Consider the following 13,459-nt stretch of genomic DNA (forward strand, 5'->3'; position numbering starts at 1 on the left):
AAGTAGGTTGTCTACACTCTCTCAATTAAAAAATAAGTACATCCCACAAGTCAGCATGAAATGCGTCAATGATGAGGGGTTAAGGGTAAGGGTTCGTGGTAGGTGAGTAGGCCGTACGGTTCTTGACCGGAGGCCCGCGTTCAAATCAGGGTGCTCCATCAGGATTTCCACCATCTGCTTATCCAAGCTGTGTGATTTATCGGGTACCTGATATTTCTGGGAAACCCCTGGCGGCACAGGGAGAGGAACTATTCCCCCTCCCCTTCCCGTTTCCCCGATGCGCACATCTCACATGGGGCACCGTCTTGGGGTTAGTGAGAGGTTGACTCTTATCAGCATATCTGAAGCCAACCCGCGGGCGTCCTTAGCTAAAATAAAATGTTGGTGTTATTTCAACACTAGTATTTATGTTAGAGGTGTAATCAAATTTTATCAAAAAATAAAAATGCCAGATTGCGACTTAAGCGAAATGCCCTGCAAATGCTGGCATTGATATTATGCCGAAGTAACTAAACCTCAAACCAGCACGAGAGGCTAAGGGTGTTCTCCCATTTTCGAGGACTGCGGTTTATTCAATAAATGCACCAAAGCACGTCGAGTAGCCCCTCATTTTTTGTAATACGTAAAATTAAGCCAGTGTGTGTGCAGTTTCAATGAGCGAATCGAGTGTAACTTATGCGCTACAATACCATTTCCCGTGCAATTGTGCAAATGATATGCGAAAGAAATACGTTTACTCATCTAACGGATTAATTTACGAGAGAAAATTTGGATATTGTTCCACGGCCTACGTGGTTAAAATTCAAAACGTAATTTACGAAATAATCGGTGGTTATATTCATGGAGTTCAGTACGCTCAGATATCTTTGGAGTCAAGCACCTATGAACTGCGCTCAATCTGAGAACTGACATAAGTCGAATTAATCCACGTGCGAGCGGAATGATCTAACCAATGATAACGACATCAAGTCCGCGTTCCCCCTTCAGAAACTCCAAGTCCCACCCCGGGGATAGTTATGCACGGGTGGCAAGGACATGGAGAGAGAGCACATAACGCGGTGGCATTCGCTTTCCCTCTCCTGCCCTCGCCGCTTTCACTGGCGGCGCGAGGCAAACCCATCGGCCGACCACGACCTGAGCGGAGAGAGGGGGGAGGGATTACTATGTGCCAAGGGGGGAGGGGGTGTCTGAGTGCGAGAGGGGTCAGGGGGCCGAGGTAGAGGGGGGGAAGTTATCGCAAGAGCAAAACGCAGTTCAATATTTCCCTTGATGTTAATTTAGAAAGGCGCTATCATTCAGAAATTTTCGAAACGCATGCTTTGGATACATATTAGAGACGATTGAGGAATAAAAAAATGGTTCTAAAAGACGAAGAAAAGACTCAATCGGTAGGAAAATAGATGGAGAGGGTGAAAGCATTAAGGAGCACGAAAAAGAAATCATGACACCAATGGGTTGAAAAATTTTTCTCTACCCCGATGAGCTCTCACTCATCCTTCACTGGCGTCTCAAAAGAAGATGCAGCGTGACTGAAAGGCGGTTGCATGATCCAAATTTTGGATGTTGAAACCAATTGGAAGGTAGAGAGTTACTAACGAATGAATTCTGCCAAAAGTAATTTTAAACAAAAGGGCTATGGAAAATACTTTATTAGTAAGAACGGCTGATATGTTTTAATGAACATTGGCTTATATATGATAATATTATGAAATGTGAAATGGACGTGAGTGACAAATGAAAGATTCAAGAGGGTGAGGGAATTGGCATATTAAACGTCAGGTGCGGGAAGGGAGAAGTATGGAGGCATGACCAGTGGATAAATTGTGTGCGTAAGGAGTGTGCGTCCAAACAAACCACGGATTGATTAATGGCTATTGGCCGGTAGTGAAGTTATGAAATGCATTGAAAACGCATACCACTTCTTGTCCGTCTATCATGTGAGTTGTTTCGCTCCGGCAGTCTTTACTTTCGCAGCAATCCAATCAATCGTATGGTTCCATTTGCTCCCAACCTTCCTTGAATTGATCACAGTATTCAGCGGGAGAGGTAATTACGATAGTTAGTGAAATGGTCAAGAAAGTTGTCCGAAAGAAACGCAGTTAACGCGCCACTTTGCCCTCGAATTAGAAATTTGCTCTTCACCATTTGAGTGGGCCTATTTGACGTGTCATGACGAGGGAGAAAGTGAAAACAAGAACGAAAGAATAGGGAGAAATATTGAATATCTACAATATTTTAGCTAAAAGAATTGGGCATAGAAAATGTGAATGTTCGGAAGAAATTACGAGCAGAGCAAGAAAGAATGGTTGCCCATAGAGGCAGCAACTATCCACACGTAAATACTTCAATAGTCAACAATTTCAGGGTATAAAAATCATTCGCATTGAGCGGGATTTTTACACGAGAATGATTTTTATTCTCTGAAATTTTTACATTCACATTTAGCGGATGACACAGTTAAAAGTAAGTATTGTTGCGGAATCTCCCGCAATTTCTTGGCACTTCAATAGTCTTTTAATTATGTGTTACATTGAAATTAGATGCATAAAAATCATTTGTTTCATCAGATTCGAATTTAATCAGATAGAAATTATCATAATAACTCCTCTGTTTTTGAAAATAGGTCTTAAATGACCTAATAGAGAGCATTGACAGATTCTACATCCCTCCTTCCTGGCTCACCCTTGTAACCTCTTTACTATCAGCGCCAGGCATTCCACATTGAAATAGTTTTTAGATGATTTCGTATGAATTCCTGTCTACGATAATGTTTAAGCATTTTCATGTTAAATACCTTGGGGCAGTTTTTCCAGCACGTCTCTGCGTACGATTCTCTCTCATGACGCAACAATGAGCGCGCCGAACTCCGCCGTCGCTTCCGAAGGTACGACTCGTAAATAACCCCTCTCCTCTTCGTCGCCAACACCCTGGGGCTGCCACACAGCACGGCCCAATCGTTATATCTTCCGGATATTTCCTCATAAACTCGTCATTAACGGTGGATATCACTTCCGTGAAATAGTTGGATGGGATTTTGGAAGCTCCTCGGGTTTTTAGGAGCTTCGATGACTTTCATTTCATGATTTCCTTTCTGAAGAGTTTTCATTTCCACCAAATTTCAAGATAAAATTCTTTGAACAGTATTTGAAGTGAAGGGATACAGACAAGGTGTCTATAGAATATTATACTTACTATTTTATTTATTATTTTTGTACTATTATTATTTTATTATTAGTTTACTTATTATTGTACTTACTTTTTAACTCTATTGCGTGTTATTGATTATGAAGATCGATTACGAGCTCCACAACGCAACCTTGGAAAATACTTTACATCTTCGTCTCAACAAAAAGTAAGCAACGGCAAGCAATGAGACAAAGCAAAGCAGTCTCATTTGCCCCGGACACACATTTGTTATTTCACTGTCAATAATGCATGGTGATATTGATGTATTCGCAGTCCTTGGCACAGTTTCAAGTTTCATCTGCCCTGTGAAGGTTCCTGATTGTGTTTGTTGATTATCACAGCTATGCATGAGAGCTGCAAAAGTACAGTACACGTTAGGAGTTCATAAAAATCTAGAAAATCATCAATAAACCCTTTGGAAAATGAGTTTTGCAGCATGGAAAATGTTAATGGACTCATGTGTATGTAGTGGCTTGCTTGCCCCAATCGCTTGCATTTAACAAGTACTTAGGTGACACTCGTGAGTCATTTGAGCTCCTTTACTTCCTTGCATCCCCTGAATCTTGCCACACCTTTACAATTCCCAATTCTGTGGAAATTCCAACTCAAAGTAGGATTTGAATTCAAATCCATTTTATCGTAAACATTTGACTTTAAATAAGAAGTGTTTTTTGGGACGTTATTGCGAAAATAGTTCATGTGGAATACGAACAATTCGTGCAATTGCAACGTGTAAGTTGAGTTAACAGAACAACTGAAAATAAGAAACCATGCCTTCCGCTAGCATTTGAGAAAATAGATTGCACTTGAAAAACCCGATTGCACTTTTGATGAAATATCCTATTTATGGAGTAAATGTCAGAGGAAATAAATGAAAATTTCTTTCTTTTCGCGCTCGATGAAGACATACTTTTTGTAGCAAAGAGCGAAACCGTGTTTCGAAGCAGGTTTTGAAAGATTCAAATTCCACCTTTCTTCTTAAAGCCAAAATAATATGTCAGTACCTAAAAGGATATTTGTGCAAGAGTAAAATAATTTCAAATCCTCGTTTTCTCGACCAATCATGGACTATTTAAATGGTGGGTAAATCAACTTTTAAGTGAAAAACTTCAGAAGATTGTATTATTAATTAAACGCGAGAATCAGCGGTTTAATATAATTAATCCGGAAATTAAATTTTTTCGGCGAACCCTAAAGTACTTATTTTCACTGCTACCTTTAATTTTTTGCATGAAATGTTATTTATTTTAAGGTTTTATTGCTAAGGATTCCAATTTTCAGAGGCAAAGGGGATTCAGCATGATATTCACTTTTTCAAATTCTACCTTAGAGTGAAACGCAATTCACCAAGACCTCTGGGTGGCGTCAAGTGTATGCATGTATGCAGTGAAAAAGGAGAAAAATAAGCTAAACATGAGTGCTAATGTCACAGTATGTGCTAATAAACAAAGATAACGGCTTACGTCGAAACTTGATGACGGTGCTCATTTCATTTAAGTAACATGTTCACTTTAGATACGTAGATAAGATGTTGTAAGGATCAAATGGAATATTCGCCTTTAATGCTAAATTTGATTACTTTCCTTTTTGTGCGCCGCTTTGAGAAGCAAGGATAGGTTGAGCACGAAAAGTTAAAAAAGACTTTTTTGTATTTAAGGTAGCCTTCATGAATAAACATAGGAAAGTTTCAATTCCGCAGTTTACAACTCACGCATATGCAAAAAAAATCTCATCGTCATCTATATCAAATCAAAAGTTTTCTCTTTGGATTATATTGACTTGTAAAAGTCAAAACTGGGCTAACATTCATGACTACGGATATGTATTTACCATCTTACTTTAAATGTTTTCCACGAGAGATAAAAATAATTTGTTAGAGTTAACCTCCATGCTGTCACCAAGTTATCAATTGAAAATGATATAAGTAATAGGACTCATTAGTGGGATAATGTTGTTAAATTCGTCCTCATGGGAGATATTTTCTCCGCTGAAAAAAATCTATTTCTATACCAGTTCCTATTTATTTATTCCTCTTTCCCTGAACAGTAAGAATTTACGGCTATTTCATCAAGTAATAGTAAGTTCGCTATTAACATTAAACTTAGAATATTAAAAAATATCTGAATAACCATTCCTCTTTGCAGTTTCAACAATTTACTATGAAAAAAATATACTGTTAACGATATTGAAATCAATATTTAATACTGAGCTCACTAATATTGAATAAATTATATTTTATTAATTAATTCAGTTCTCTTAAAACCTCGACCAACAATTTTTCTCAAATAGGAGAGGCACTGGTAACATCAACTGTCATTCAATGATTAACTGTCGTGAAGCGAAGAGGGAAAACGCCAATTTCACGGCTATCGAAATACTCCTTTGAATTTCCACGGAGACCAATGAAGCTGTCTAATTTATCGCTCCCACTGAATCCTTGACTGGACGAGGATATACATATCTTTATTGCAAAACTCCATAGACAGCATAAACGAACGATTCTCGATGTTCTCGCAAGAACAAAAGATAATAACACTTAAAGAAATCTCTCGTGCGTAGAGCTCACTCTTCTCTCTTGGGGGGGAGAGTGCAGAGTGAGAAGTGAATCCCATTCATAGGGGAGACGGGCTAGGACGGGGCTAGGTGGCGGAGTAGGGGGAGGGCAGATCAGGAGTTCGGGACAAGGGAGCTTCAAAAGTGAAAGCTAACCCCCACCGCAGCATGCACCGTGACCGTAAGTGGATATGGCTGGAGGGGCAGGAGCGGGAGACGGGGGGGAGGTTGAGGACGTCGGAGAAAGATCGGAAGGGAGACGGTGGTGGGCGATAGGACGTCATCCACGTCGCAGGGCTCGCCGTGAAAGTGACAGAGCGTGCCTGGTCTGACGGAGGGGCGTAAATAAAAAAACGCGTGTACACATTTTCTAGTCCGCTTCCTCCACGTCCAGGGGGTGGGTGGGTGTCAAGTTCGCCTTCTTTGACGCACGAGGAGAGAGAGCTCGAGTGAAGGTGCGGAAGGAGGGATGGGGTGGGGTGGCCTCCCGTCTTACGCAATCCCTTTATGAACCTGGTGCCTCTAGGAAGGGTCTCTGGGTGTTAACCTTTTCCCATGACGAAGGTGTGGCTTACTGCTCTGATTAGCTAATTGCGTTTTGTGTGCGTCGTCACAATGCTGCAGATTTCCCCCTCCCAATCGATGAACGCTTTCACCTGGCGTCCTTCACGATTAATGCTTTTTGCGAAAAAAATGTGCTGTGCCAAATTTTAAATGATGACTAATCAAATTATCAGACAGCATTTTGATTGGGTTATTTTTTTTATTATTCTCTCAATGATATAGTAGAAAAATCAGGTAGTTAAATAACATAACAGATAGGGTTAAAATGTCGTTTTTTCCTCGTACCATTGGAGATCAAAATAGATATGACTGCAGTTGCGAAAAAGATAATTAGTATTGGTAGTGCATATATTTTGGCGATTCTCTGCATTATTTTTAAATAGACCCATCTTTATGGCATCGTTCCCGCTTGGTTGGAATATTGAATATTATTGCATTCAAATACATTCTTCGCAGTGAGATACTAGGGCATAGGCATTATCTAGGGCATGATCGAACTGATATTTGCGTAGAGGTGCTATGAATGTGATTTAACATGCATGGCTGGTGACCTAACACCCCCCGCCAAACACCCTTGCGGAGACTTGCGGAGTATTATGAAGATATATAGGTACAAAAATGAAAGCCAATGTAATGTGTTCTTCCGTGTAGGAAAATAGAGAGTTTAATAATATTTTACAATAAGCTTAATTAGTTTTTTGTCTAAATTGCCAAATAATGTCAAATTCTATTTTTCACATATTAAAACAATACAACTGGTGAAAACTATTTGTGCATTTGTTTGAAAATTCCTACAACATCTGCAAACGGAAATCAAGCACCACACATTACCAGACAATGTTTTCTACAGTAATTGAGCAAAATAGGATTCATACGTTTTTGGGCGTATTGAGTAATCTCAAAATGCACTAAACATCAAGCGCCTATCAAATCTATGAGTTAATAAAAAAATAGGTCTTCGTCATTGAATGAAGAAAAACTTGCGCCTTGCCGTTTTAACTGTGAAAAACGTTTCGTGGCGATCATTTCGCGTGAATGAATAATTACATATACGAGATTAATTAGGATGTTGGCACTATCACGAATTTTAACTCTCCTATTCGTCTAGTGATAGCCACAATTCAGGATAGAACGGTAGATAATCAGATCTATGGACTAATGGCATATTGATTATTGTTAATAACACACTTTGAATGCTCCAATTAGCGTTTCAGAAAGTATGAAAATGAAGAACTTCTAATTTCCACTTTCTCCGAAGTTAGGAGTGATGATCGGAGAGATCACGCAATCAAAACTGGCGATTTAGCGAGTTCCTGTTGTCGTCCAAATTTTAGCGAGATTTTAATTGAAGGAATACGTGTAATTCATAAAAAAATAAGGGAGTGTATTTTTTTACTAAATTAGTCACTAAGATAATTTAGAGAGTACTTTCAAAATATGCTCTTAGCTACTACGTTCACCCAATGAACGGTATTAATTCTAATACAAAGTGTCACATCAATTGCTATACTCGTGTGTTAAGATAATGTCAATTTTTTCAACTGCAGACCATTCCAGGGTTTTCTTTACCAGTCGATATAGGAAATGTCTTCATACTCTGTTTAGGATCCTGGAATCATTAAATCAGGATATCTGAACGTTTATTGATAACTTAAGCTAAAAGGAAATTTAAAGCGCCCACCACAATACTTATTTATTTATTCTTGTGATTCTAAAACAGACCTTTTTTAAACTATATCACTGGGCAAAAGATATATAGTTAAATGTAACATTTTTAGCATTTAAAGTGTTAAAAAAGTTAAAGTAAAAAAATAAAATTGTGGTAAATGACTACAAGACAGAGACATCGTTTTGAAAATTTAAAATCAGAATGAGGCTTCTGATAATTCTAATTTTAAAAATATTGATTAAGTTTTGAGTAAATGAATAATCTTCATGATTGCAAGAACAAGTACCTATTCATGACCTCTGATTCCGGTTTATTTTAGTCGATACATGTACCTACTTCTAAATGCGGCCGAAGAAATTCCTCATGCAGTGAAAATTATTCCTTAGTTCATTTCTGCTATAGCTAATACCGGCATGTTATTTCATAAAATACTTTTAAAAATGTTTAGAAAAATGCTTCTTGGCTATAATTTCCAACAGGCTCTTCAATATGATTGGGTTAAGCATTCTTATAATTAATCTCTGCTCTCCCTGCTAATAACTTTCTTCATAAATGCGTATTTTTCAGGAGCAGCAACATCAAGATCTGGGTCATACAAATCAGAGGTGCGCGCAGAATCCCTCCTCGTCGCAGAAACTGGAAAAGGTGATCGACGAGTGCCAAGATGAGATCAAGTTGGCGATTCTGCAAGGTAAGCAAACGACCGAATGCATCAACTAATTATCAGGAGCTGGACTCCATAGCAAGAAGTAATACCTTTCCATCGTCCTGACACCGTCTGGCGAGACACATTCTAACGGAGAATGGCGATAAAAGGGGGTGGAAACAACGTTTTGTCTGAGTGAAAGAAAACATAATTATAGGACCTAAGAGAAAAGTTAAAACTAAGCGGTCATCGAATAATCAATATGGGACAATATCAAATTGAGTAGCTTCATGCGTGATGTGGTGGAAGTCGAACATAATGAATAACTGATCGAAGACTGACGAATAACTGAATGAATAAGTGACGGATCGAACTTTTCCACTTGATAACATTTTTTAATTTTACGAACGGGTTTCGATGTATTAAAATGACTATGTAATACATCGAAACCCGGCCGTAAAATAAAAAAAATATCAAGTGGAAAAGTGCTTTGATCGGTTATTCATTATGGGACAATATAACCACAGTGCAAAGTTCACCAGTGATAAGAAGGGAAAAAGATTGGTTTGGGTTTTTGAGGAAATATAAACAAGAGGAAAAATATTGAGCTTTGATGAAGTTGTATTTTAAAATAATTAAAATATATATAGAGAGCTTATGAGACATGGAAAGGGCCATTGAAGTGGTATTCAAACGGATTTGGGCTCGGTGGGGGTAAATATTATGAGCAACTGTACTTTTCAAAAATGGAAAGACCGTTGTTAGGTGAATCCGGGTCGTTTTCTCGCGAGAATTAATCATTGAAAGCAGCTCGTATAGTGGCAAGGTATGAGATATACGAATGAAATTTTGAAAGAGATTAATCACAACCAATGATTAAGCTAATACGTGAGTAACGGAGCAGAAAACTATATACGTTACAAGCATTGGTGTAGATGATTGATAGCCTACCATTTAAGGAAAGTTTTGGATGAACAGAGATGCCCAGATGATCGCTACACTTTTTAAATTCGTTCCAAAAGACACAACCTGACACTGCATTAAACTCTACTTCAATTCCACATACATTCTGTCTCCCATCATTCCATCCGAAATGTCAATCCTTTCCATCGCCATATCTCGTGTGCCTAACATCCTCCCATCTTTCACAGCCTTTAGCACTTCAATGCCAATCAAAATACTCTACAATCGTTTTCCCTGCCTCCTTTGGATTTTCCCATAATCCATTTTCCTCCCCCACCATGCCTATCACGTCCTCATTTTTTTCCCTTTCTGTTCGCTTAACCTTTTCCATCCTTCTCCCCGTACCCGCAAATCAAAAGCTCCTAACCTACGCCTATCATATTGCTTCAACGACCGTGCCTCCGTACCGCACAAATCCACGCTCTAAATCAAAGTTTTCACTAATATTTCCTTAACATCCTTACTCAACGTCCCTATCATCAACTTCCTCCTCCTCGTGAAAGCAGAGACTGCTAAACGCAAATCTTCTTCAGTTGTCCGTGCTACTTTGATAATATTGTTTCAAAACACTGCCAAGATCGGAACACTGTTCCAACTGCTCAAAGTTTTGCCCTCCTATTTTAATGGCCACTTTAATCTTCCTCAAATTCCAAAGAAACTGCGGGAGATGCCCCAACAGTAACTTTTAACGGAGTCATCCGCTAATATGCATTTCGATGCAACAATTTCAGAGTGTAAAAATCAATCGCCTTGATCGGGATCCCAGTCAAGGCGAATGAGTTTTACACTCTGATATTTGTTGAACTCTGATTTGTTGATTTTTACACTCTGAAAGATGTTGCATTAATCTTCCTCCTTCTCGAAAACCTCATAACATATGATTTGTTCACTTTTGTCTTCATCCCATGTGTATCACGCCGATTTTCTGGGGCGCGCTGCAATACTAGTAACCTTATTGGCTAAATAAAACTTGATAATCCACAATCTTTACTAATTTTATGAATTTTCCACCGACTTTCATTCCTAACTCCAGTTCTTCTCATTCATCTTTTATTGTTTTCTCCATACAAACGTTAAAAAAGCACGGTGATAATGGGCACACGTCCTACTACTCTTATAGGCAGGTGATTTCATATTAATTTGGCTGGTACAAACACTTCAATAAACTGGATTTAGCGCTGTTTTTCATTTAATATTATCTTAGTTGTCAACAATTGAGATTCGTAAAAAATTAGATTTCGTTCACTGCCCTGAATAAATTTCTATCACTGTATATGACATGCGTGTTGACTACTACCCAGAATAGAGAAGATATCATCGGTATCGTTCAGCAGTGATGAATGCACGGATTCCTCCTTGGAGTCCATGGCCGTTGTCACAGTTTCTCCTAGGAAATGAAAATGATCTAACCAAAGAGAGACGACGATATCGCAAACGGGATATTTTTCATGGGCGAGGGAGCACCATGGAGCGGAGCAGAGGAAGAAGCACGAGACCACCCCCTCGTGGGCGCGCCATGGTCTCTGCTCTTCTTAATTATGTCCATTCTGACGCCAACTCTGGCCATCGCTTTCACCTGTTCTCCCGTGTAGACTCGCGCATGTCGAATTCCAAATTAGGTACTCACCTGAAAAATAGATGACACTTGCATCGCTGCGCACAATGGAAATTGTGTCTTTGCCGTATGAATACTGGAAGAATCGCAATGTTCCCAATCCCTTTTTGAGGTTTTTAACACGATATTACTTCGATGAACAGGAAATGAAAATAATTCGGCACCCTGATTCAAGTTATGCTTCCTTTAAATTTTCCTTCCTGCTCAGCTTCCAAGGAAGCAAACGTGTAGACTGCGTTCTCTTTTCCGGGTCCCGGAGTGTATCTCCCCTCTCCCCTTTCTTGTTTAATACTTTCTCGTCCTACGAAACTCAATTGCAAAGTGTGATTCCGTGTTTCCTCTGCCCGGTATGATACAATACATATTGAGGGTTAGGCAGACGTTTATTTAAGCGAATCATGAGTCCTTTGAGGGTGCATGCGTGGTGAGGTAATTTAAATTCCTGTATCGATGCGACAGATGCGCTTTGCTGGCAGTAAATTCAACCCCTCACAATTCAGACGACACCATTACCACTGTTTGTGTCAATGGCCCATCGGTGTACGAAGCCTTGACAGGTTCGCCCTTTCTTATCTTACCCGGTCCAACTGGTTAGCTTTCTACCCACTTTTTTGAAACGGGTGGAAGTCGCGCGTCGAATTTCGATGGTTCTCCTGCACTGGAATGCTCTTGTCGTTATTGCAATTTATTGTGAGCTGGGTCACATTTACGTGAGTCGGAATCCAAACTAGTTGCCCCACACATCCGACCTTGTTCTTTCTCCCTCAGCTCGATCAAGAGACGACGAATCCGAATGGTTTAACCGTTAGATCCTCCCGGTCACCATTTCAGCGCCATGGTTGGCTGAATGGCGTCGAGCAATTCAATAAACCCAACCTCCTTCCAATTGCTCATTCCCGCCCTTTTATCTTAATAGGTCAGGGCAGACATTGTTAACTCTTCATTTAAGGATTTTACTGAGAACTCTGCTTTTCGATGTATTTCGCTGCATTTCATTGCTTTTCTCACATTTCCCGAAGTTTTTTTTGTTTTGTCTCCTATTGCCTTGAGATGCTAAAACTTTCTGATTTATCTTTTAATCCCGATTGATGTTCAGGGGTCATTTTCGAGCACACTCTTCTCGCACTTAATTAATCATGCCATATTCGTTCTACTGTCCCTTTCTCGATGTTGCCCCAAGTAACAACTATTAACAAGATTCGGAAGCTAAGAAATCGATCTTTTGATGCGATTTAAAATGAGCATCTCAATGCGTTCATCGAATGTGGACGTAACAGATCGTTATGAGGTCCGTTTGTAACAGCTTCACACCTAGTGGTGAGTCATTTTAGGCAGAATATACCAAACTCATTTGATGACGATAAGTAGTACACTCACTGCCTATCACATGTTTACGTTTATATACTATATGTACGTGAATTATGGTAAGTAGGCGTTGCTTTTTGACTTTCCGTTACGTTGTGATATCTACAGTGGGTAATGGAGAACTTTCTACCGTGTCACACTACTTATAACCAACCAGTTGATTTCAACATCTATAATGCGTCATTCTCATGGAAATAGTTGGTAATAATTGTTATATTGAAATTGTCACAGTGAAATCGATAAAATTGGATTGTTGGTAATTATTGTGGTTGAACTATATTTTTATATTCTTACCATGGGGAAAATTTAAATGTATCTAACATACAACAGATTTCAAAGAACTTGTGAATAAGATTGTAGCTTTGAGAGACGGGTCTTAGGGTGTTCGTCGTTTCCTAGCTCCTCCTTCTTCGTGCAACAGAAATTCACGTATGCGTCATAATACTAGGTTAAGTCAATAAATAACTGGCAAGAGGCAATTATAATCAAATGTAACTTGCTGAAATTCATTTAAATTTTTTACATATTCACCCTGTAAATTTTGACATTCATCCTATCTCTTTACAAGTCCTTGTGAACCGGTAGCACAGAAGTCTTTTGTTTGCTGTCGCAGCTAACGAGTAACCTCTGCTGCCTACGACATCATCATTTTCAAAACGTCTGCCAACCAAATGATTTTTTAGGGATCCGAGCCGATCAAAAACACTGAGAGCTAAGTCAGGACTGTACGTTGGATACTCTAAGCATTTCAAATGAAGTGTTTGTTAGAGCTCCTGTGTCTGTCTTGCTGACGTTTGCGACTAATTTATTGACCTACCCTAGTATATTATTCCTACACTTTCCTCTTCAGAACTTCACTTCTCCGTTTCAAAAATATTTAAATTAAACGAGAAATCTC

At 39.1% G+C, this 13,459-nt stretch overlaps 1 protein-coding gene across 1 annotated transcript in view; it reads left to right on the forward strand.

Moving 5' to 3' along the window:
* Obp73a (Odorant-binding protein 73a) overlaps nt 1-13,459 on the forward strand; it is a 46,045-nt gene that overhangs the window by 16,527 nt on the left and 16,059 nt on the right. Inside the window, exon 2 of the mRNA XM_071599205.1 lies at nt 8,540-8,663. Coding sequence (XP_071455306.1) covers nt 8,540-8,663 — 124 coding nt within the window. The remainder of the gene's footprint in view (nt 1-8,539; nt 8,664-13,459) is intronic.

This window comes from Hetaerina americana, unplaced genomic scaffold, assembly GCF_022747635.1.
Source record: "Hetaerina americana unplaced genomic scaffold, ioHetAmer1.1.p SCAF_11, whole genome shotgun sequence".
Classification (NCBI taxonomy): domain Eukaryota; kingdom Metazoa; phylum Arthropoda; class Insecta; order Odonata; family Calopterygidae; genus Hetaerina; species Hetaerina americana.